The sequence below is a fragment of the Protopterus annectens genome, chromosome 8.part0 (assembly GCF_019279795.1).
Source record: "Protopterus annectens isolate FY-2018-M chromosome 8.part0, PAN1.0, whole genome shotgun sequence".
NCBI classification, from domain to species: domain Eukaryota; kingdom Metazoa; phylum Chordata; order Ceratodontiformes; family Protopteridae; genus Protopterus; species Protopterus annectens.
Window position 1 is genome coordinate 1,951,753,571 of NC_056741.1, and position 27,020 is coordinate 1,951,780,590.

At 41.9% G+C, this 27,020-nt stretch overlaps 1 protein-coding gene across 1 annotated transcript in view; it reads right to left on the minus strand.

Annotated features, from left to right (window-relative positions):
• Window positions 1–5,506: 5,506 nt before the first annotated feature.
• Window positions 5,507–27,020, minus strand: part of WFDC1 (WAP four-disulfide core domain 1) — a 387,006-nt gene continuing 365,492 nt past the window's right edge. The window contains exon 5 of the mRNA XM_044081474.1: window positions 5,507–5,677. Coding sequence (XP_043937409.1) covers window positions 5,637–5,677 — 41 coding nt within the window. The 3' untranslated portion in view covers window positions 5,507–5,636. The remainder of the gene's footprint in view (window positions 5,678–27,020) is intronic.

Below are 27,020 nucleotides of genomic sequence, written 5' to 3' on the forward strand. Positions count from 1 at the left end.
TCCCTCCTGTGTCAGTGTATGTGATATGCATTGCCTCTTTTCCAAGGCCAGGGCATACTGGGCATGCCTCCTTCTGCCTACTGGGGCAGGCTCAGGTTGTTCCTCCTTGGAGTCACTCTGTGCTTGTGCAGGCCTTGGCAATGGTGGGGGAGCTGTGTGCCCCTGCCCCATGCTGTTCCTGCTGCTGCTGTTTCCGCAGGATCATATTGTGTAGCATAGCACATACGATGACAATTTGGGTACATGTAGCTGGTGAGTACTGCAAGGCTCCACCAGATGTGTCCAGGCACTGGAACTGTGACTTGAGCATCCCAAACACATGCTCTACAATAATTCTGGTCTGTGCGTGTTCCTCATTATGGATTTCTTGTTTGGGTGTGTGTGTGCATTTCTGATAGGTGTCATCAGCCATGGCTCCAGTGCGTATCCAGCATCCCCCACTAGGTGACCGTGAGGGATGTCCCCAGTGGTAAATATCTGGTACAGCTGTGTCAGATGCCAGATCAGATGTGGGAATCATGATAGCTTCCAGGGCAGCCAGCACACACATTCATTATTATGCCCTGGGCATTGCACATGACCTGGCAGTTGACAGAGGGGAAGCCCTTGCAGTTGATGTAGACCCTACCTTGCTCACCAGGTGGTGCTTTGATGCTTATGTGTGAGTATGTGTACCCACTACCTCAGGGTATTCTGCTATTTGGTTGAACAGCTGCATATTGTTGGCAAATGTCTTACGGGTGTTGGGGAAATATACATGCTCACCGACACATGCAGACATGGCATCCAGGAACTGGAGTACCTTGAATGCTGATACCTGTGAGATCCCCATAATTTCCCCAGTTGGCCTTTGGAAGGTACCTGTAGCTAGTATTCTTAGGCCTACACATGCCTTGGTATCCACTGGGATGGGTTCCCCTCTGTTAGTTCTGTGTGAAGCGTGGCCGGCACAGCTCATCATTTTTCTGTAGGAGGTCCCTGTCCACCCTATACTGCTCCACTATCTCCAGCTCATGTAGCCCCTGGTAGGTTACCCTGGGTCTGTACACTCTTTTCCTTCTCCTCACTGTGGGTTGGTTGACAGCATTCACATCCTCACCACCCCCAGCCTCTTCCACAAGTTGTTGTATGATAGCTATTGCAGCCCCTATCATTTTGCTGCTGTGAGTGTTAAAAGTTCCCTGCTTGTTTACACAGGTGGTGTAGAGTGTGGGAAAAACCAGAGGGGAAGGCGTTTGCATAGTTTATAGTAGTGTTCTGGGCTGGTCTGATGCATGTGTAATTAGCTGATTCTGATACATTTTACCTGCCAGCTACGCTAGTTCTCCTAGATTACCTTCCTACTGCTATTTTCCCTTCCCACTGCCTTCCTGTTTAAGCCCAGGGGCGCGCCATGCAAACAGAGTGCTCAAATGTGCACAGAGCTGGTATTTCCTGGTTTAACTTTTTTTAAAACCTTTAAAACCTTTAAAACCTTTTGCATGGTGCACACACCTGCTTAGGCAATGTACAGAGGGCTAGGCAGAGTCAGACATACCCCCTTGCTTAGCTGTGTTTAGCTAGGAGCAAACCTGAGCCACAGGGCTCCATTCCACTTACAGTATATGCCTGACACCCCTCCCCCCCATGATGTCAGCTAACTCCTAGGCTTGCACCAAGCTATTCCTTCTCTTACACTGTTGGGACCTGACTAGCATGCTGGGGAAAACTGGGATTCACTATCATTCCCCTCATGTGCATAGGACTGCCTGCTAATGCATAGTTACATGTCACACACTGAGCCTCCCCCCTTAGCAACCACTACTCACTGGCATGTTGTCTTCTGCTTGCCATTGACTTGTATGGCAGAAGAGTGATTTTAGTTAGAATGCTTATTTTAGATTTATTTTGTTATTTTCCAACTGATCCCATTTCCGCACCGCTGCCCTACGCTTAAACAGCCGAGATCGGCTAAAAAAAAAAAATCAAAGTTGATTTTTCTTATTTTTTATGTTGTTTGCAATGCCAATGGCCTTATACTTGGCCATTGGCATGCTTCCTGACTGATATGCAGCCTTTATTTGGAGTTGTCACTGCTCCATTATGGATTTTGCAGAAATGTACTCGGTTACTAACTGAGTACATATCTGCAGATTGCACTAGTCCTGCACAGCTGGCTGCAAAATTCCTGGATCACAAATTCACCTCATTTGCATGGATTTCTCTTGCAAATGGGGTGATTTGCATACAGTGGTTTAGTCTATGCAGGACTAGTGCAGGAGTGCTTGTGCACCCCCCTGCAGGCTGTTCCTGGATCGCACGGCAGACATATTGTCTGCTAGAGCTCCTGCACTGATCCTGCATGCCGTGCAAGGCATACAGAATCTGGGGAGTAACATCTGTCTCTTCAGGAAAAGCCTCAGAATTCCATAATAGTCTCTGGATGCCCAACAGTATCCCTTGGGAAATTATCCCTCCCCCAGTACAATCACATTGACAACATACCCCTAAGAGATGAAGCAGTAGTCAGAGACTTGGGACACACATAGACAGTAATCTAGCCTTTGACCATCATGTGTCTACAGTATTAAGAAAATCATTGTGTGTTTTGCAGCGGTGATACAGCTGTAGCGTTGTTACCTCACAACAAGAGGTTCTCCTGTTCGATTCTCGGCTGGAGTGCATTCTGTGTGGAGTCTGCATGTCCTCCCTGTGGTCGAGTGGCCTCCAAAAGACATGTGTGAATGGGCGTGCCTTCACTGATTGGGCATTGGGCTGGCAACTCGGAAACATAAAAATCGACTGCCAATCATTAGCTAACCGGAGTTCCGCTGTGGCGACCCCTAACAGGGAAAAGCCAAAAAGACTAACAACATTCTGTGTTTTGCAACTTATAAACAAAAGTATGGCATCTAGGTCCAAGGAGGTCACTGTTCCACTGTATTTGGCATTCATCAGACCTACTGAATACAATGCTCCCTATGGTATGCATCTAACCAGGCACATTCAAGAAATGGAAAAGGTTCCTCTCTAAAAGATTACAGGACACAAATAGCACATCCTACTTAGATCACCTCAAAGCCCTATTCCTCTGTTTTGTTTTCTAAAGGCTATTGAGAAGAGATGTACACCTGGCTACAAAGCATCATCAGACTGCACTCTGTTCTGCTGAGATGCATGAGGTCCATCAAACAGCAACAAAGTTGACCTATCTAAAGACTTAAACAAAGACTTAAACCTTACCTGTGTTATAAATAGGACCCTCTGGACTAACAGGTATGTATCTCAGAAAGTACCTGTTTTCTGGAACAGGCTCGCCATCCATGTGAAGTAGATCTCCCTAACCCAATTCAATTGCAACTTGGACAATTGGATGGGGGAAAGGAAATTCATCCCTGGTTTGACACCTATTTCTCCAATGGACAAAGGCAACCTGTAAATTGTGCATCTCCCAGGCCCCTGCTTATATATGTTTCAACTTTCAAGCCCCTGCTTGTAATTACCATGGGTACCAGAACTTGCCAGGGATTTGGAATGAATGACTAAGTCTTAAAAAGGCCTCAGGGGTTGCTAGCCTAGTACATATTTATGAACTACTGCCCAATGACTGCTTAGTACTGTATTTTGAAAGCAGAATTGCATCTATGGTACTATTTAACACATATTCCACCTCTGAAATATCGAAGAATGCTCTTTTGCTGTCTCCTTTATTTTTCCAGTTCAACAATTTAAACAAACAACAAAAAAAAAAAAACAAAAATGGTGATAAATTCAAATATTAGAAACTAAAGTTAAACTGCAGCATATAGCAGGTTCTGTTCACAACAAATCTGAGCAGCAGTGCACATAAGAAACATAAAAGCAGCTCCATTCAGGAGATCTCTTCACCAAAGTGAAGGGAGACCAAAAATACCACTGTACATATTAGGAAACTTTTGCAGCAAATATGCTATTTCACCAAGGCATTAGAATATCAGTACATCCTTTCTATTTTACTGGCTGACAAAGACTAGAGATCCACTACAATTTTCTTTTACTAAGATATAAGCTACCCCCATATTGCAGGCAATACCTTTTTATTTTTAAATGAGCACATCAGACTAATATGTATACATATAATTTGAACAAATAACAGCCGAATGAAAAAGTCAGTAACATTTTTCTCTTCAGACAAAGCCTCAGAATTCCACAGCAGGCTCTGGATTTACATAGATCTGTGCACCAAAAGATGGTACTGTAGTCTGACTGCATACACAACATGCAGTCTGTCTGTCTGTCTGGTAGCTAAACTATTACTGGATGCTAGCAGCCATACACTTTATAATGCAGTATATATATATATATATATATATATATATATATATATATATATATATATATATATATATATATATATATATATATCTGAAGTGTCCTGGAGCTAGGTCACTACCATCTGCAGGTATCATTACCCCAGTATGAGGCTATGAACAAAGAGAAATCAAGCCAGATCTTTACAGCCATTGTGAGCATCTCAAAAAAATGTGTTTCCCATTAATGATAACCATATTGATGTTGTGTGGGATTTATGTTATGCATGTCTTATTACATGTAGCTCCAAAGTATTAACCGTTGCAAGATGGCTGAATAATAGGGCTGACACACAGAATTAGTTGACTCTTGCTTTTATGAAGGTAGTACAAGGAGATAGACCCCTGCAGCTATTAAACTGCTTTTCTCTGAAATGTGCGGCTGAATGAGTTAATTTAGTGAGTTATGGGGAGCAAAAAACAAAACAACTTGCATGAACGTTTTGTGCACACTGCCCTTTGAAACTACAGCCTGCATGGCATTGGCTGCATGGAAACAATTGTTTCTGTAATTTTCCTTTCTTTGTACATTGGTAAATATACAATTAGCATCGGCTACAGAACATATTTTACTATTCAAACAAGAATATATTGCCTCAGAGGGCAACAACCCCATCTTTAAAATTAAATGATTACAGGCAAAAAAAAAATTAGTAGTGCAATTTTAAAAAGTGCTGTTTTTTAAAATGTCATGATACTGATGCCAATTTCAGATTTTAGCAGCATGTGCTTGTTTACATTTGAGAAAAAAATGGAAAAATATTTTCATACATAAAAATATTCAGGTTATTGTCTTAAAGGACTATGAGATTTTAATTTTCACTGGGTTGTGGCCCACAGATATTTGAACTTCAGTGGACTTAAAAAAAAATATTGGCTGTCACTCATCTTGCACCAATAAAGTACCAATTTAAAATGTCATCACCATTATTTTTTCTCACTGAAAAAAGCAACATATATGTTCTGTCACAACTTGGAAACAATTTGTAAAATTCAGTTATTGTGAACATCAAGTTTATGATACAAAACCCAGTTCTATTAGAAGGTTTTCAGACGTACTTCATACTTCAACAAATTTTTTGTAACAAGAAAATATTTTTGCATCTGTTTATCTGAGCAATTTGTAAATAGGAAGGGAATATATAATGCCATATAGAAAAGTTATGAAACAGAAGACATTTGAGCAATCATAATATTTATTGGATATGTAAGGCAAATTAAAATTATTCCAGGACAGCAAACCATGTTCTCAGAAACTCTTTGTCCAAAACTTTAGAAACTATTGTACCATTCATTTCTTGAAGCCTTTTAATTCTGAGCAGAATGATTTCTTATTCTTTGCCTAGAAACTGAAACAAACATTGGGTTAAAATTGAAATAACTTCATATAACTAAAATGTGCTGTTTATTTCAATCTTTAGGCCACAACTGTAGCACAATGCATGATTCAAAAGTTAAAATCAAAATGTAATAAGCAACTTAACAAGCAAATGTTGAGGAAATTCAATATTCTATTACAAGTCTCAATACAAACACACACCAGATTCCCAGACAATTAGCTTCAAAAGTCTGATCCATTACATATATAACCAGACCATACATCTATTTTACATACTCAGATACCTTTAAAAAAGATCCATTACAGATATTACCAGACCATGCATCTCCTATTTTAAATACTCAGATACCTTTAAAAAAATCTTTAGAGAGCCAACACTTCAACAAGCTAATTATTCCTTAGAAAAACCATAGATGATAAAAAAAGAAAAAAAAAACACTATTACCCTTATGTAGGCTTAAAATGGCAAACAATTACCTCTAATGGCATTAAAAAGAAGCAGCTGATCAAGTTATAGCATATGATAAGACAGGGAATATAAATTAATTGCCCTTAACCTAAATTCATAATTGAGGAATTTGTGACCAGAAGTTTCCTTGGTTCATCTTCTATTTACCATCTTCAACTGACAGACTAACTGAATTTATGATGTAACCCAAGTAAAGTGTCCTGTGACTGATATGAAGAAAGGCTTCACATGGCAACCAGTCTTCATGATCACCATATCCACAATGTACTGATACAACAATACAACACTCCAGATTTCAAGAAAAAACTGACTGCTTTTATTAATATGAAACACAAGACATTTATTAAATAAAAACACTTGTAAATGAAATAGCAAAGTACAAGAAAGACACTGGTGTTGATAAAGCATTGTTGATTTTTGTCTGACTGAAGCTCACAAAATTTACTTAATGACTTGTTAACAAAATAAGTTAGGTAAGAATTATAGGCAATAAAAATCTTGGTCTCAGTGTAGAATATTAAAAGGAACTGCTGAAGAAGTAAGAAGGATTTCACAAACAGCAGACCTGACTGTTGTGTTCAAGTTCATAGTTTTATTGCTTATTTTAACAATAACTTTAAATCATATTTAACTGTAAGTTTAATCCTAGAGTGTCTTCCGCGGTGGCACAGCAGTGGCGTTGTTGCCTCACAGCAAGAGGTTCTCCCGTTCGATTCTCGGCTTGGGTTAGGAGTGCCTTCTGTGTGGAGTCTGCATGTCCTCCCCGCGGTTGAGTGGGCGTTCAAAAGACATGCGTTGAATGGGCATGCCTTCGCCGAAGGTTGGGTGTCAGGCTGGCAACTCGACACCATAAAAAAAAAAAAACAACTGCCAATCATTAACAGACCGGAGTTCTGCTGTGGCAACCCCTAACTGGGAAAAGCCGAAAGACAAACAACAAGTCTACTGACTTTGTGGATGGTTTTGTTCACAAAATGCAGGACAGATGCTTTAAAACTTTGTATCAGAAGCTTCTCATAAAAAAATGATATTTTGCCTTACCACAATTATCTCAGATTTAGTATCGACAAACATGCCATTTTCCCCAAGTTTAGAGGGTCTACACAATCTTTAGAGACAACAGTGACTTTGGTCAGTATGCATCAGAAATGGGGCATGTATTCATACTGACAGGCTACAAAATGTACAAGGTCAGTAGTCCAAGAATTAGGCCCCGATGAATAGAGTTGACATGAAAAATCATCACTCTGGGATCCCATCCAACAACACTATACAAGACACTTTGGGATTCATGACTACTTGTGGCATAAGCATTTTTATTGTTAGGGAATTAATATGTTCTGGCCATTTTAAAGTCAGATCGAACACTGGGTAACTTGATTCTAGAAACATGAATTTTTTTGCATCAGTCAACACTAACAAGCTGTAGTATTCATTTTTTTTTTTTTACTTGTAAAACTGACAATATATCTGGCCACATGTTTGTGGTGTGTTTTGTGTTGGTCAGACAACATGGCCTAGTTGTCAGATATTCTTTGGATTGCAAAAAAGCTACTTTGTACTTGTACAGTTATTGATAGATTTTTCTAAATACATTAAAATGTTTTACCAAAGAAAAGTACTCTGGACAAAGAAGAGAAAATGTAAATTTTGAATTTAGGGACTTTATATAAGCATGGTTTGAATGAATAATTTTAGTTTTCCATAGCAATGAGTTAATAACCATACTGTTGTCACATGACCAATTTGATCTGTGATTTTTTCACTATTAAAACAATGGTGATGGGAAACTTTAGAGTCATTACCACTGAAGAGACTCCTCTGTGAACAAAACATATTCTGATTTGGTTTTCCATTCTGATATGGCTCAATTTGTTGGACTGGCTATTATTAAAATTACTTTCTAATCGTGTGTTTCTTGGTGCTGTTTATTTGTGAATTTATATAGCTAGCTAGATAGAATAGTTGTGTAAGAACTTTCCATAATGACAGATGCCCTTTTTTTTCTCTGTTGTAGTATTCTTTACATGAGGGAGTTGCCTGCCCAGGCGACCCAACATCGGCCAGTACACCAAAGTCTTTTACTACTGTAAGGTGTGTGATATGTCTCACATAGGCAGCTATCAGATATAGGCCATAAATGTGACTTACACACGCACCATCCTCAGAACTAAAACCCCAGCAAAGAGTCGAAGGACCAGAGTCAGTACATCCAAGAACCATAAAAAGTGGGGAAGGAGGGTGTGACAGAATACTGCATCAGAGAAGAGAAGGATATCTATCATTATGGTAAGTTCTTACACAACTATTCCATTCATCTGTTGTAGTATTCTTTACATGAGACTGAATACCAAAGCTCATGTAGAGAGGGAGATGGAGTTAGGTGAAGGACTTTCCAGGAAGCCATGAAGGATGGCCCTGGCAACTCAGTCCTAGATCTGGAAATGGAATCCAGCTTGTAATATTTGGTAAAAGTGTGGACAGATATCCGTGTAGCTGCTTCTAGGACAGAATTGGTGTCTAGTCCCTTGAGAAAGGCACCAGAGGAGGCCACTGCTCTGGTAGAGTGAGCTTTGATTGAACAGGGAGGAGTTTTTTCATGGAAGGCATAGCAGAAGGTAATGGATTTGGAAATCCAGTTAGAAATGGTCTGCTTGGACACAGGCAAACCCAGAGCCATGGGGTGGAAGGAAACAAATACCTGGTCAGTTTTCCTAATAAGACTTGTTTTGTGAAGGTAAATTCTAAGTTGTCTCTGCACATCAAGTGTGTGTAAGATCTTCTCACTATTGTTTTGGGGACAGGGGAAAGAGGTTGGTAAGTGGATAGCCTGGTTTAAAGACAACACATTAACTACTTTGGGTGTAAAGGAGGGGTTGGTGTGAAAGGAAACCCTGTCTTTGTGGAAGACCAAGAAGGGGGGGACCATCAAGGCCTGTAGCTCAGAGACCCTTCTGGCAGAAGTTATAGCTAGCAGCAAGACAGTTTTCCAGGTGCAGTGTTTTACAGAGCTATAGTCTCAAAGGGTGCGAGGGCCACTTTCTCTAGTGCATAGTTAAGATCCCAAGGAGGGACACAGGCCTCCTGAGAAGTCTAATGTGGAGGATGCCTTTGAGAAACTGTTTGGTCTCAAATCTAGATGCTAAAGGAGATAAAAGAGGCAGACATGCAGAAATGGCCGAGAGGTGTGCTTTTACTGAAGAATAAGCTAAGCCAGAATTCAGCAACTCACACGGGTATGAAGGAGCCAGAGGAAGATCAACTGTTAGTGGATCCAAGTTTTGAGAGAAACACCAGATAGAAAATCTTGTCCATTTGGGAAGGTAAGAGTTCCTTGTATTGGGTTTCTTAGCCTCCTGCAGGACTTGAAGCACAACCTCAGAGAATAGGTGTCTAAAATATATCAGGGCTCTATCATCTACAAAGTCAGTTGTAGAGTTTCCAGGTGTGGATGGATGAGGGAGCCGTTGTGTTGTGTGAGTAGGTCCACTCGATGAGGTAACTTGTGATGACTACCTTTGGCTAGGTGCAGGAGATGGGGGGAACCAGTGCTTTCTTGGCCAATAGGGAGTGACCAGCAAGATTTTTTGTCTGTCCTGCTGAATCTTCAGTAGGACTTTCGGAATGAGGGGAAGAAAAGGGAAGGGAAAGCATACTGAAACTTCCCCTTCCAGGATACTGATAGAGTGTCCACTTTCCATGCCAGAGGGTGAGGTTCTCTGGCACAAACTTTTGGAAGTTCTCTGTTCAGAGATGAGGCAAACAAGTCTATTTCAGGAATACTCCACTGATGGGCAATGTCTAGGAACACATCCCCATGAACCATCCATTTGTGGGCTTGTGTTGCAGATCTGCTTAGTGTGTCTGCCACAGAGTTCTGATTGGAAGGGATGTAGACTGCCTGCAGAAAAAACTGAAGTTAGTGGGCTAGTTCCCAAACCTGTAAGGCTAATCTGCACAGTAGGTAGGATTTTGCCCCCCCCCCCCACTTGTTTACAACCCACAGAACAGTCATATTGTCTGTGTAGATCCTCAGCCATCCTGGGTCGAGGAGTGATTGAAAGGACTGAATTGCTAGGATAAATATCTTCATTTCTTTTATGTTTACATGATCTTTTCTTGAGAGGGAGACCACTGTCCTTGAACAATACGTAGGCCCAGTTCAGCCCTCTTGGCTGTATCTGAAGCATCTGTGTACAGGTCTTGAGTTGGGGGCAATGGGTGAATGGGGAGTCCTGGGTTGATGGACATTTGTTGTAACCACTATAGGAGCTCTTTCTTTAAGCAAGGTAATAATGGGATTTGAAATTCCAGAGGGTGGGCACATCTTCAGGAACTAATGAAACTTCCTCATGTGGAGTCTTACTAGAGGCAGTATAGGGATGGTGGAAGCCATCAGTCCTAGACTTCTTATAAATTGCCTTGCTGACAAGTGGTGCAGGGGAAGAATCCCTGAAAAGGTCTGACAAAGCTCACGAGACTTTTGAGATGGAAGGGGAAAGTATCATTTTGTCTTTTTGGAATCTGTACCCCAGAAAGACATAATCCTGAGATGGGGTGAGTGTAGATTTTTTGAAGTTGATTGTGAATCCTAGATGTTGTATGATGATGGCTGTGTTTAGGGTCCTCAACAGTTCTTCTGGAGTGTTTGCCTGGAACAGAGGTAATCAAGGTAAGAGAAGATTTGAATGCCTTGGAGTCTGCAGAAGGTGACTACTGGAGCTAACCATTTTGTTAAAACTCTTAGGGCTGTTGAAAGGCCAAAAGCCAAGGCTGAGAACTGAAAGTTCCAGGATCCCACGAGAAACAAAGACATTTCTTGAACTTGGGATGAATGGGAATATGTTGATAGGCATCTTTGATGTCTATGGACACCATAAAGGCCTGTACGAGGATCAGAGGTAACCGGGTCTGAAGGGTGAGCATTTTGAAAAAGGGTACCATTAGGAAGGTATTGAGGAAGGAAAGGTCTACGATGGGTCTCCAGAGGCCTTTCTTTATGGGAACTAGAACATGTGACAGTAGAAGCCTGTTACTTTTGGGGTGTGGGCACTGACTATATGATTCCCTGTTGTAGCAGGTGTGTCAATACTTGTGGGAAGAGGAGTATCTGATCTGCATGTGGTTGCGGGATATCCCTGAAGGGAGGCACCATGTGCCACATCATAAAATGTCTGTGTTTTATGATGTACAGGACCCAGGCATCTTGTGTGATGGATTCCCAGGCTGGAAGGGATAGGGATAGGGATAGGCATAGGGAGAGAGGAGTAGTGCAAGGGAGTCTTGAGGAGTCAGGAACAACCTGCTCTGTCAGGAAAGGACTGCTTGGTAGAGTGGGAAGAGGAGCAAGCTGAGAAGTGATGAGGTTTCTTGCTCCCCTTGGAGGGCTTGGATTGGGCGGGTCGGGATTGCCTGTTGACGAAGACCTATTTTGAAGGGTAGTTCATGTGAAATTTTGGGACTGGAAAGACAAGATATGTCTGAGGTCTTTAACTCCTTGCTCTTTTCCTGCAGTGATTTGAAAAAGATCAGCTGAAGCCTTACCAAATAAGGCAGAGTTGTCAATGGGAGCAAACATGAGCTTAGCCTTGATGTCCTCAGGGAAAGGATGAAGTCTCAACCAAGCAAACCTTCTCAGTACTGAGGCAGAAGCTGCAGCCATGGAGGTAGCCACAACAGCATCACAGCTGCATTTTATGGAGTGTTGGGCCACCTGTGAGGATGCAGCAATTAGGGAAGAGGCCAAGGCTTTATTTTCTGAATCTGGCATGTCAGATAGTATTTTAGATAACTGTGATGTAAGTTCCAGGGAATACTTAGTCATATGCATTTGGTAATTCAAAGTCCTGAAGGCTAAAGTAGCTGAAGTGTAAATTTTCTTCCCCAACCTCTCTAGATGCCTACAGTCTTTGTCTGAGGGGAGAAGTGAAGTGGAAGGAAGGGACCTCACAGCATTGTCAGAAGCTACAGAGATGACAGAGGGGTCCACCACAGAAGCCTTAAATAGGAAATTGCAATCTGGGGGACTTTATAATATCTGTCCAGAATCTTAGGGCTGGAGGCTGTGAGTCACATTGTAGGGACGTGGAAGCAAAAGCATCCAAGAAAGCAGGGATAACTAGAGGGTTAGCTGAAGGGCTAGGAGGAGGTCGTAGTATCTCTTTTGTGCCTCAGACATTTGAGAGCTGTCCCATTTAAAGTGGTCTCATTTTTAGAAGGCATTCCCTGAATAAAATCTCCTCCATAGGGGAATCCGTCCCATTTGAATCTTCGTCAGAGGAAGCGTATCCTAATGGGGAAGGAATTTGTTAGGACTAGGCTAAGGAATCACTGTCATCATCAGAGGAAGAATCTTTCTCTGAAGGAGGTTGTTATCTGACGATTTTATTTTGGGGGGGGGAGCAGGGGACCCAGTGGTAGGCCTCAGGGCCATGAAGGCCTTGAGTAATCCCTGGCAAAATTTTGCCACTCTTTCTGAGCGTCTTGAGGAGGTAAAGAATGTTTGGTTTTCTGCTTTTTCTTAGCAGGGGCATCCATCCAATGTAAAGCAGGGGGTTCAGATGTAGGCCTGCACTCAAGAACATCCAAGTTGACTTCTTCCCTCACTAATACCTGCATGATTCCCTTAGGGCCTTCTGACAGAATGATCTTCAGTTCCCCTGGACATCTGTACCTGATGTCTGTGAGCCCTCCCTTTATGTACTGGCATCTGGCTATAAGGCAGCCTGTAAAACTGGCTCGGCCTGAGGATCTGGAGCACAGTGTGTCTGTTGGACTATTATACTCCTTGGGAGAGACGTCCACAGGGACAGGCGCACCTTCAGCTTTGAGCCTAGGTCTTTTGGTCTTCTGCTTCATAGTATGCTTGGTCATCAGGCTGGAGGAACCCTCTATCATGCTTTTAGCAAGAATTTTCAAGCACTTGTTCTCTAAGTATATTGCAAGGGATGAAAGCCGGCTTTGAGTAGTCTTGGGGACGAATGACTGGCAGAACAGTTTTTATGGTTGTGGTGGGGCCCAAGACAAAAAAGGCACTGAAAGTGACTATCCCTGTGTGGAATTTGTCTTCCACAATCACACTTCCCTTTCTTGGATGACATTAACTCTAAGCAAATAAAATACAGCAGCAAAAGACACAAAGGTTTCCCAACGGGGCACTTATCTTTACAAGAAAATCATGATTCTGATAGCAGAGCAACATCCAGGACTTGTGATCCAACTGGCGGCAAAGAAGTTCTGAGGATGGTGCACACATACATCACTTTTATGGCTTAAGTCCGATAGCTGCCTATGTGAGACATACCACACACCTTACAGTAGTAAAAGACTTTGGTATACTGGCCGATGTTGGGTTGTCTGGGCAGGCAACTCCCTCATGTAAAGAATACTGCAACAAATCGACTGAAGGACATAGACATATATACATTTTAGACCACTGACCTGGAATTCATCAGCCTATAACAATTGACTGATTTAGTAGTTGTCTGGTTTCTTTAGTGAGCCATGGACAGTAGTTAGTTTTAGTTCTAATGTTCCCGATAGGATCCAGGCTATTTAGTAAGTCAAAAAAATTATTGTTGAAATATTGAACAGCTGAGTCTAGTGGGAGGTACTTTAGAGGGGACCAGTTGCATTTCTGGAGAAGTAATTTAAAAGTGTCTGAGGAAAATTTTCTTTCATTTCATACTTACTTGTATGTTGCAGTTTTTGTGGGTCAGTTATAGTGTCTTAGGAGATAGGCTGGTAGGTGGTCACTTAGGCTGTCTGGAAGACAACCTGAGTGATAAGTCAGTGAGGGCTTGTTAGTAATGGTCCAATCAAAAATTGACTGTCTGTTGCTGTTTTTGTCAGCCTTTTTTTGGTGTATGCATCATTTGGGTGAAACCATGTAAGTTTATGTAGTAAGAGGGACTATCTGAGGAGCAAGACTGCCAGTTTGTATTAAAGTCTCCTGCTATTTTGTTTTCTTGGCTAAAGGTACTGGATGATCATGAACATAGTTTTCTATTGTAGATGGGTTGCTGCTGGGAGGTATGCATACTGATACTAAGATTATGTGTTTGTTGTTGATTTTCAGACAGGAAGCTAGTCATTTGGTGTTATTTAGGTCTGGGGTTTACTTCTAATTGCTCAATATTAAGTGTGTCTTTACATATTATTGCAACTCCCCCACCTCTCTTAGTTACTATGTCTTGTCTAACAATGTTGTAGCCAGGGGGTAGGATTTCATTATTGTTTATATGAGATTTAAGCCAGGTTTCTGTTAGCACAACATCAAGGGATGTACAGGGAGAGAGTAGTATAGAATTTGTGTATTTTGTTTAGTAGGCTTCTGAGATTCATGTTAATGAGAATGTCTGATCTATTTTTGGGTATACTGGTAAAAGGCATGCACTTAGCAACTTTTGGTGGTTGAGTTATTTGAGAGATGGAGGGGTTATTTTTGGCAGATGTAGGGCCCGGGTTAGGGTGTATGTCATCACTTAATTGTAAGTTTGATTTTTTATGACAGAATGGGTGAAGGAGTTTAGCCGATACTTAGGCATGTTTCAATAATGTATATACAGAATTATGTGTATGCAAGTATTTGTATGAAAATAGTTTCATTTTGGTGGAGTTGTAGAGTTGTGGTGCTATATGGAAATTAATGTTTTTTAGTATAAGATGAGAAGGGGGATGAGTATGTAGGAGATTGTAAGTTGACAATGTTGAGGTTATGGAATGCGGTGAAACTGACGGCTACTGATAAGAGTAAGAATAGTTATATGAAAAAGTAACATTTTTATGTTTAGGGATTTAGTGTGGGTGTGGCTGTGGTGGTGAAGATGTATGGTTAGAAGTAGTGAGAGTGTAAATGCATTATATGGAAGACTGGATGAGGGATAGATTTAACTTAATTGGTGTGAGATAAACTATAGTGCTTTGAAAGTGGGATGGGGTGGGTGTGGTATGGTTAGAGTAAATGTAGGTGTATTGGGGGTGGGGGGAATAGGGTGTGGGGTAGGGTAAGGGAGTGGAGTGAGCCCAAGCGGAGCGAGGACAAATGGAACAGGTACAGCAACAAGGCAGAGCCGAAGCAAAGAAAAACAATCAGCTACTATGCGGATAACAGGTCAGTGTTATAAACTATCAAGAACAGTTCATTCCTGTTATTGATTGTGAGATTTACATAACATATTGCATTCCACTGAATTTTTAATTGTGACCTATGGGACAGTGGTAATATAGCTACATTTAGGGCTCTAAGAGAAAGGGGAACCTGGACTATAGTGTCTGATAAGTCTGCATGCAATAAACTTACAGAAAGACTAAGGTTGCTGTAATTTGGCACATAGAATGAGGCAGTAACGTAGGCAGGACATACACTGCAGGTATTTTTTCTTTTCGTTGAAAGTTGAGTACAAAAGTTCTGGTAGGCAGTATGGACTGGGGTGATACATGGAGTGATACACATGGTGCACTGTTAAAGGAACTGTAAAGGAAGAGAGAGAGCCATTAACTGTTGATTAGTTAGAAGGGAGAGGTGAGGTATATGGGCATGGGTCACACCTCTCAACTATACAGATTTTTCAGAATGTCCAGATTTTTGCCTCATATTTTTGATCTGTTTCTTATAAATGTGTGGTTTTCTGACAAATATGTGGTAAATTACTGAAGGTTGAAGTCAGAAAATGACAAACATTTGAGTTTCAGACTTCATAAATCTTTATCTGTTTAAAAACTTTCAGAATCTGTAGTGCTTGTTGTCTTAGGCTATTGTATAAACTGAAACATTTACTCTGTGTAATTATCTCTTGGCTAGTGGGGGCTGGTTCTTTTGTGTTCTTGTAAAAAAAAAAAAAAAAAAAAAAAGTTGTTGTTCTGGTCTTTGGTGCAGGCTGGAGAAGTTGTTTGACCGCAACTGAGCTACAAAATATAAGTATCTTTTGATTATTTTAACAGATTACTGTTTTTATAATTTAATATATATAAAGCACTTTGTCTATTCAGAATCTTCAGAAATCTTTATCTGTTTAAAAACTTTCAGAATCTGTAGTGCTTGTTGTCTTAAGCTATTTTGTCCCACCCTCCCTCCCTGTTGGTGTCTTGCTCTTATACTTGGTGGCTTTGCAGTTGCCCGCCCCTACTGTGACACACCTCCCAGTCTAGTGTCATTAGCTCATTCTTCTTAATACAGAGAGAACATTTGATAAGGCCTTCTGTTCCTCCTTTTTACCTTTTCAAAAAGTAAAACAAAACTTTTTTTTCTTTTTCGCCTGAACCTTCTTGTGTTCTGACTGTCCTTCTCAAACATATTGGAAATATACAGTATATTTCAGAGCATTTGTTATAACTGTATTTGCTATAACTGATTTAAGTATTTTTTCTGGCTTTTTGAATATTTACTGCTTAGCGACTGCATCTTAGCCTGTTTATACAGCTCTGCATTCTATTTAAACTGTTTTTGTGTTGATTAACTGTTTTGCACTCTTAAAAAGTTATTTGTTGCTTAATTTTACCTGTAGGCTAACACACTCAAGTGTGCTAGCCACTTAAAAGCATTTATAGCATTTACTGTCTGTTTTTTTCCTTGTCTCTGTAAAAAAAAAAATAAAAAAAAAAAAAAAAAAAAAATCTCTTGTTTTCCCACCTTACTGAACTAGAGTAGTCCAGTTTCAGAGTTGCTGATCCCTGGGCTTTGTTTTTAGTTCCTGTTACTGATCCATTGCCTTATTAGGAAGGAGGGAAGTTTCTTTGCTTACCAGTGGGAGTGGGAAGCACTGAGCAGCCTTTTTGTCCGAATTGGTGAAGTTTCAGCCAGAAACTAGTAGTCTACTGGTCGTTTTGGGCCAATTCCTAGCTCCTTTCAGCCCCTGCTATAAGACACGCTAAACACGCGTTTTCCAGCTTGTACCAACTCTGCACAGATCCTCGTGGTGGCCTGCAGAGTGATCCAAGCAGCAGAGAGCTAAAAGAGTGACTTTCTACCAGATATAAGTATTTTTGTGGCTTTCCCACTGTTATTAAGCTAGCGACTGCATTTCGCCTGTTTTACTGCTACTTTAAGTGATTTCTGCATTTTACACTGTTTATTGCACTTTAAGTTACTAATTGTTGCAAATTGTTTCTGTAGGCTACACACTAAAGTGCGCTAGCCGATTTACAGCATTTATAGTATTTACTGTCTGTTTTTTTCCTTATCTCTGTAATAAAACAAACAAATCTCTTGTTTTCCCACTTTACTGAACTAGAGTAGTCCAGTTTCAGAGTTGCTGATCCCTGGGCTTTGTTTTTAGTTCCTGTTACTGATCCATTGCCTTATTAGAAAGGAGGGAAGTTTCTTTGCTTACCAGTGGGAGTGGGAAGCACTGAGCGGCCTTTTGTCCGATTTGGTGAAGTTTCAGCCAGAAACTAGTAGTCCATTGGTCGTTTTGGGCCAATTCCTAGCTCCCTTCAGCCCCTGCTATAAAACACGCTAAACTGTACTGCTGATCTAACCAGCATATCCTATAACTGAAAAGTTCATCTCTACTTGATTCCCAAGTAGACTATTCTCTATCTGTAAAGCCTAGCACTTACTCCTACAGTACTTGCACCTTGATAAAGCACTCTTATTATAGATAGTACCCCACCAGCCTAAAACCCACTTCCCCGGAGTCCTTTGAAAGTTCTTTATCTACTACTTCTAGTATGTCGAGGGATCAGTTGCTAGTGTCCTCTCCAGCTCAACTGGTGAACCTGGGAATATTGAGGCAATGTTACAATTGCCTCATGTACACAGACAATCCTCTCCTTCTCCCACAAAACACAAATACATGCGAGAGATGCAACTATACGGCCAAACTGGAGGCTGAGCTCTCTCAACATAGGACTGGCAAGACCAGACAGGAGGAGAAGGTAACCACACACAATACATACCCAGTCACACATGGTACCATCACAACTTCAAATCATACACATACTCACAAAGACATACTCGGAGGCTCTGATCAAAAATTTACCAAAACAGCAGAGGCCACCAAAGCAGACACCCAAACAACTACCACCTCACGACCCAACACATGCAACACATAGACCACACAGTCAGAGTGTCAAACAGTCACAGCCCTTAAGGCCAAACAAAATGCCAGACACACTTGTCATTGGTGATTCCATAGTCAGACACACTGGCGTCCCGCTCACCAGACTGAGTAAGGAGAAGGTCACAGTAAGCTGCCTGTCGGGCGCTAGAATCCGCCACATAACGCAAGCACTCAGGTCTCTCAACAGCAGGTACAAGTACGACTCAGTCATTGTCCACGCTGGTGTCAGCGACCTGAGACGCACCTCCTTGGACTACATGAAAAGGGACGCCGAGGAGCTCTCTGATTATGTAGCCCAGGCAGGTATGACCCTGACCTTGAGCAGTATCCTACCTTCACCTAGAATGATGCCACAATACAGTGATAAGATGATCAGCTTTAATAATTGGCTTAAATTCTGGTGTCATTCAAAGGGGATCCAATGTCTGTCTGCCTGGGATGACATGCTGGACAAGCCACGCTGCTCAAGGGATGGCTTGCACCTGTCACCCTGGGCTTCCGGATATTGGCAAAGGCTCTTGCCACCCCATAGTGCCTTTTTAGGCAAGGCTCAAATTCTAAACCTACCACCCTAGAACACCAAAAAGGAAAGGGTAATGCTGCTCAATGCCAGAAGTCTCAATCTCAAGATGCACGCACTCGAGGCCCTTCTCAATATGGAGAACATCGATGTCTGTGCTGTGACAGAAACCTGGTTCAAGGCTCCTGAGAGCACCCCAGCACTAACAGGTTTCACCTCATATCATGCGTTCCGGCCCCAAAATCCGGACAACACCAAGAAAGGAGGGGTGTCCATATTGATAAAGGACACCCACACCTCAAGGTTGGTGGCAACGCACGATGCATCGGAGACCATCCAGGTGCAATTAACCATAGGCAAGACTGCTCTGCAATTTGTAGCATGTTACAGGCCACCCTCTCAAACTCAGGAACCTCACATGGCCTTCCTGAAAACATTGGAGGGATAAATGTATCTCCAAACACCATCATACTAGGTGACTTCAACTACCCTAATATAGACTGGGAACACTACTCAAGCCCGAACACTCTAACCCAAAGATTCCTGGAGTTCATAAACTCAAATGCCATGGAACAACTAGTCACCATCCCCACAAGAGGTGAAAACATACTTGATCTCATCATCACGAACATGGGATCAAAATGTTCAACACCGAAGTATACCCCTCACTGGTGAGATCAGATCATAAACTAATATCGCTGGAGGTCCTCATCCCGCCCCACCTGAAACAAAAAGACCACAGTGAAAAACTTCTCAAAAGCCGATTTCACACTTCTAAAAACTAGTGTGGTCTCCTTTAAGGCCCCTGAGCCAGTGGTAAACATTACTCAAACCGCTGAATCACTTACAAATGCCTTCTACCAGCACCTACAGGACTGCATGGATCAGACAATCCCAAACAAAACTAAGACTCTCTGTACCAAAGGCAAGCGTCCAGTCTGGTGGACCCCAGCCATAAACAAGCTCTACAACAAAAGGAGGAAGCTACTACAAGATAGAGCAAAATCCTTGAAAGGTAAGACACCTTTGATCATTATAAGTAAAAAACTAAGAGCTCTCATAAAATCATCAAAGGCAAATTTTGAGAGAAAAATCACCAAGGACTCTAAAGACAATCATAAGGCCTTCTTTAGCTATGTTAGAAACCTAGGAGGAAACTCCCAGATATGCTCAGAATTAGTTCAAAATGATGTGAAAATTACTGAACCTACACACATTGCTAACATACTGGCTGACGGGTTCAGTGCAAACTTCTCCCCTCCCCAAAAGGAGAGATATCTATTCCAGAGGATTGTAGCCCCCCAAACATCTCCAACGCCCAGGTGAGAACTGCCCTCACTAAGGCAAAAAGCACAGCATCCATGGGACCGGATGGTGTCCCCGGCTGTGTGCTTCATGAACTCAACGAGGAATTAAACCCACAGTTAGGACAGCTGTTTAATCTTAGCCTCACCTCAGGATACGTACCCAAGGAGTGGCGCACGGCGATTGTGGTCCCACTTCATAAGGGCGGTGCCTCCACAGACCCTGGAAATTACCGCCCCATTAGCTTGACAAGCCTTATCTGCAAAGCCATGGAGAGGATCATAATGGAACTCATAAATAAAGACATAGGGAACTTGCAGACTTTGGATCCAACCCAGTTTGGCTTTGTCAAAGGCAGATCCTGCCTCTTAAACTTGGTTGACTTTTTCGAGACAGTCACCAAGGCCATTGATGAGGAAAGGCAGTCCATACAGCCTACCTCGACCTGGCAAAGGCCTTCGACACAATACCCCACTCAGGTATCATCGAAAAACTCATCAGCTTGAATGTAAACCCATACATCACAAGATGGGTTGCAAACTGGCTAAGCGACAGAACCCACAGGGTCAGAGTTGCTGGAGCCATGTCAGACTCAAAGCCTGTCACAAGTGGTGCCCCACAGGGCTCAGTCCTGGGTCCACTCTTGTTCGGCATCTACTTTTCTGAAGTACAAGCAAACACAGGAGGGTTATGGCTGACAAAGTTTGCAGATGACTGCAAACTGGGCCATAGTCGAAAACACATCTGACACAGATATCCTCCAGAAGGGCCTCACAGAAACGGATAACTGGTGCCAGAGCCATGGCCTGAAGTTAAACGCCAAAAATGCATAGTCATACCCTTCGGGAAAAACAAGGTTACCCTAGCTACCATATAGGTGACAATCCACTGAGCACAGAAAAGTCATCAGGGATCTGGGGACCCAAGTTGACAGTAGTCTTCGTTTGACACTCATGTTGCTAAAGTAGTTAGGAAAACCTTCTATATCGCCCACCTGATCATGAAGGGATTCACATCTAGATCAAGGGAGGTCATCATCCCCCTGTATTCATCACTCATTAGACCTATGATTGAGTACAATGCCCCGTTCGGAATGTATCTGACCAGACACCTGATGCAGCTTGAAAGGCCCCAAAAGTTCCTCACCAAAAGGATAAAGGGTCTCAAAAATGTCTTATGCTGCCCGACTGAAAGAACTCCAGCTTTATTCAGTCTCATACCGCTTGCTCAGAGGTGACCTGTGCCTGACATATAAGGCCATGTCAAACCCAGATTTGATGAATATGCTCCACCTCAAAAAATCTAGATCCCTCAGAACCACAAGGGCGGGAGACTTAAACCTTGACACGGTTATAAATAGAACGTGCTGGAGGGACAGATTCATCACCCAGAGACTCCCTATGCTGTGGAACAAAATCCCGGTACATGTGAGGCAGAGCACCTCGCTGGCCTTGTTCAAGAGGAATCTTGACCAATGGATGGGAGATCGCAGATATACCCCAGGGATTACTTCAGTGTCACTGCTTGACAGAGGCACAGAAAAATGATAGGCATAGTTTTTATTCAAACTAAAGGGGTGGCGAAAGCCACATAACTATGGGCTAGGCTTATAAATGCCCTTGGGCAGTTAGCCTAGTATGAACCTATGAACCTATGAACCTATATCTTTCAGAAAATTCATGGTAATGCAAAACCTGTTATTTTATCAACTTTCTATATTTGTAAGAGCAATACTTAAAAAGTGTCCCTACTTTTAGGCCTTTGTCCCCCCATTATTTATTTGTTTGTCCAGATTTTATGCTATAAGAATTTAAGAGATGTGGCATGGGTGGTCAAGCATTTGCTGGCACAGGTGCCAGACACGGGATAACTTTTCAATTCCCCACCCACTAGTCCAAGTTACACTTGAATTGAGTCAGGGAAGAACTCTGCTTAACATGGATGGGAAGCCAGTTCCAGAGCAGGGGTAGTCTCTGAGACACATACCTGTCCCTCCAGCATATCTTAGTTTTGTTGCAGACAAGTTTTAGGTCCCAGGATTGGGTAATTCTGATTCTTTTTATTTGTGGATATGCAACAGGTCCATCAGAATGGGATCAGTGGATGCTTTGAAGGCCTGGCATAGTTTGCTCATTACTAGTCTGTAAAAGACCAAGTATTGTGATAAGGCTTTGAGATGGTCTGTGTAGGACATGTTGTTTACACTCTGTATTCTTTTATAAGACACCTCTCTGGATGCTCCAGTTTGTTGCATATGCCTGGTCAAGTACATACTAAAGGGGGCACTATACTCAATGACTTGTCTGATTAAGGACTAGTACAGCAGATCAATAGCATCCTTGGAAGTAGGTGTAAAACCCTTTATAAGCTGAGCAATACAAAATGATTTCTTCACTACTACAGAGACATGATGGTCACAAGCCAGGTTACTGCTGACATGCATTCTAAAATTCATGAGTACTGGGTCTTCTCTTAGGGTTGTATTGTTAATGTGGTAGCTTCCAGGAGTAGCCATCTTCCCAACGGATAATATTATGGATTTTAGGTATTGACTTTTAGACACTGGCTCTGGCACCAGTTTTTGGTTTATTTCAGGCCTTCTTGGATGGCTCATGACATTATTAAAGGACTTTAAATGAACTGGAAATTCTGAGATGTGCTAAACAACTGAAATTTGATCAAGCCATTGAAATGTATAATATGCCGGGGGAGTGGGTTCCTTGGTGTTTCTCTTTAATTAGAAAAGAAGTAAACACAAGATTCAGAAGTATTTTCCCCAGTCCAGAAAAAAATATGTGTGTGTGTGTGTGTACATATATATATATATATATATATATATATATATATATATATATATATATATATATATATACATACACACACACACACACACACACACACACACACACACACACACACATATGCATACACACACACATACATATATAGATATGCACATACAGCACAGAGGACTAGGATTGCTTTCAGAAGAATCAAACTGTGTGCATGGGGCCTGGCTTAACACAATGCCATGCTTTGATGGGTATTATAGTGCAGGGTAGGGTAGCTTGCATCAGAAATTCTCTGCTACCAATGCAGACGTACAACACTTAATTTGGAAGATAAATTTTTAGTAAGCTTTCCCTGAACCAACAGAAATTGAGAGAATACCACAATGACAGATAATCCTGCAGCGACATCTGCTGGTCATTCCTGTAGTACAATAAAAATGTAGCAGTATTGTGCAGACAGCTTTAGAATAGCAATAAACTGACGCATTTATACATATATTTTACTGAAGACTGTATTAATCTAAGAGTTTACAAAGATTCCAGTTGGTATTATATCCTGTCACATGACAGTGACACATTTTCTCTATTCTATATATGACTATCCTGTAACTGCCACATTTCATGTTCTAATAGTAGCCTTATTTACAGTCTTCCCGCTCTTTTCCTTATCTCACCCAGGTGTTTTTTTTTTCTTATCCGCTTATTTTAATCCCTTATCCTCTCTTTCATCCTCCTTTCATTTCTTGATTACCTTGAGATATCTTTCCATTTCACTGTGGCAAGATTCTTTACAGTAGGGATCCCCTGCTAAGGGCAGCCTGACATCCGGCCAGTATACCAAAGCAATTTAGATTGATTTAAGGTACGCTGTATGTCACACATATGCTCCTCACGTATAGCACATGGCATAAAAGTGACATCTGGATGTACTGTCCTCTGAACTTCTTTGCCACCAGTCTGAACGTCATCATTTGATCGTTGATTTGAACACCTGCTTTGTTGCTGATTTACCAAGCCATTTCAGATAAGTGTACCATTGGTATTTTTTCTCTTATCTTTTTTCATTTTTGTTGTTGCTTGTGGGGTTTCATCTCATCCAGAAAGGGTACACACCAGTGAGGGAGACAGATTCCCCATAAAGACTATCATGAGTATTGCTTATTTTGTCTCTGTGCTTCCCATGACCATATGTCCTGTTCTATTTGTCAGGCTTTCATTTCAAAGGCTGTCCATAGTCAGCTTTCCTCTTTGGTTTTGTATTTAGAGAACTGATGTCTTATGTTTTTAGTGAAAGACACTATGGAAGGAACGTCCCCCTTTGAGAATCTACCATCTATGAAGAAGAAGGCCAAGAAGTCTTGGTCTGATTCTTCTGCTGTACTGCCTCTGCTGGATGTCTCTTCCCAAGGCTAATGAAAGCACAGAGGATGGCCCGGCTCCTCCATTGGATTCCTCTGCTCCAACCCCTTTGAGGCCAGCATGGTTCTGACCTTACGCATGTCCCCTGGAAGCTCACAGATGTCCGCTTCAGATGTTCAAGGGGAACCACAGATGATTATTACCAAAGGGCCAAGGGGTGTTTCTCAGATTGTGGGTAGAGAGGAAGTTCCAACTATGACTGTGGAATGTCAATCGGCATCTGATCCTTCTAAATTTAATAGGGCAGATGTCTCTTTGAAAAAGAAACAAAAACAAAACATGTTTATCCTACCCCTAAGGATCCTCACAGTGAATGGCAGAATTTCACTCAGGGTTTGTTTAATACCCTCTTGGCATTGAAATCTCATCAAGGAGTTTCTGTTCCTGCTCCATTTTGGTCCTCAACTGCTCTTAAAAGGCATAGGGAACAGGATTCCTCTAAGGAAGAGGTGGATTCAAATCCTTTGCTTATTTATCTCATATTCCTTCCCCTTTAGACTGTGGTTCTGAGGAAGAGGAGTCTACTAGTCCTGTCACACCTTTTGAGGAGCTTTATTTATTTATTTATTTGTAATTTGATTACCGGGGAACTCCACTGGGCCAAATTGACCCATTTTCATTGGAGGCCCGAGGAGAAAAGCTCCAAGATGCATTATGCAATTTAGATACAAATGATAGTTAATATTAAATATTTTATGTAGAATAGTTACTCATAAATGCATTCAATATCATGCATAGTTAACAAATTCATTAAGCTTGAAGGTAGGGATCACACAGTTTCATTTGAGGAAAACAGATATGGGTTAGGTGTGGAAACAGTTTACATACAAACCTTTTAAGAAAATGTAAATACGCTTTACATACACACATCAACAATTTCCAGGATGAAAGAATTTCTTAAATGGAACTGTGCTTAGGTTTTTGAAGGGAAGAAGAGGTATTACTGCAATGGACTCTCCCAGATCTTCTGCTCTCTCTCATGATTTATCTCCTTGTTGGATGCCTTTTCTTCTGCATCTCAGGCTACATACTCCCAGTGCCCTGCCCCCAAAAAACCTGATCGGTTTTACAGGGTGTCTGTGGATTGCAAATTCCTTTATAGATGTCCTTTAGCTGACCCTTCTGTGGTGTCTGTGGCATCTAAAAAGCAATTTCATTTACTGCCCTCTACAAAACTTCTTCTTTTTGATAAAGACAGTAGGATTATGGAAAGGCTAGGTAAGAGGTTTTATATCACTGCTACTTTGGCTTTTAGGGATGTTAATTACCAGACCCATATGTCTAGATATATTTTGGCTCTTCTTTCTTAGGCCTGTCATGTTATTTCTGACCTTTCTGTTTCTGAAAGGAAGACTTCTCAGTCCTTGTTGGGAACATCTTCTCAGGTGGCTTGCCATTCTATTAAGTGCAGTTATGATGCAGCAGATGCTTCTTCCAGAGCTGCTGCTTTTGGTTCTGTAATGAGGAGATATTCCTGGCTTCAGCTTCAACCTTTGCCTGATGATATTAATGCTAAGTTGATGGATGCTCCTCTGGGAAACAAACGCTTATCTGGTGGAGCTGCTGCTGATTTGTTTACGTTTCTTCAGGATAACAACAAGGCTTTGCAGAAACCTAAACATGTTTTGTTTCTTCTGTGCCTTCGTCTTCTCCTTTCGGCTTTTCCCGGTCAGGGGTCACCACAGCAGATCATCTGTCCGCTCATGATTGGCAGTGGAATTTTACGGTGTCGAGTTGCCAGCCCGGCACCCAACCTTCCACAGAAGGCACACACATGCTCACACTCACACCTAGGGCCAATTTAGAGTGTCCATTCCACCTACTGCATGTCTTTGGGATGTGGGGGGAAACTGGAGCACCTGGAGGAAACCCACGCGACCACAGGGAGGACATGCAGACTCCACACAGAAGGCACCCTAGCTCAGAATCGAACCGGAGAACCTCTTGCTGTGAAGCGTTTTTGTTTCTTCTGTGCCTAAGTTTCAAATAAATTACCATATTAAGCCAGCCTCTGTTCACAGGCAGTCTCACCCTCCTCCCAAGGGTAAAAGGGCTCCTCCTGCTCAAGCTTCCCAGACTCCTGTGACACAGAAATCTCTTTTTCCTGACAAACCAGGTGCTGTTTGACTATCCTGTTCTTCTCAACCATATTCCTCTTTCTCTTCATCTTTCCCTATCTCTTCCAGTTTGTTTAAAGATTACTTAGGATTCCTGGGTTCTTTCCATAATCCATATAAGGTATTACATGGTCTGGAAAGCTCTTCCCCCTTTCAGGGGCATTCCTCAGTCTACTCAGGAACAGTTGGTTTTCTTTCCAGGGAGGCTTCAGGATCTTTTCACTCAGGGAACTATTTAGGAAGTTCCAGTTTCCCAAAGGGAAAGGGGTTTTACTCCGGAATGTTTTTAGTTCCCAGGAAACAGGGCACTTGCAGACCTATTCTAGACCTCTTCCATTTGAACACCATTCTGAAGGTCCCCTCCTTTTGGATGTTGGCCCTTTAGGCTTTGTTCCCTATGATGCTTCCTCAATTGTTCTAGTGTCTCTGAACCTCAAGGGTGTTTTATCTTCACATTCCTATTCATCCCCTTTTTCAGGAAGTTTTTACATTTCTCTGTTGCTTCATGGCATTTTCAGTTCTCTGCTTTGACCTCTGGCCTTCCTACTGCCCTAAGGGTGTTCACCAAATGCCTCACTCCTGTGATTAATTTTTGCAGGCTAATAGGGATACAGGTATTTGTAGGGTGGCGCAGTGGTGCAGCGGTTTGCACTGTCACCTCACAGCAAG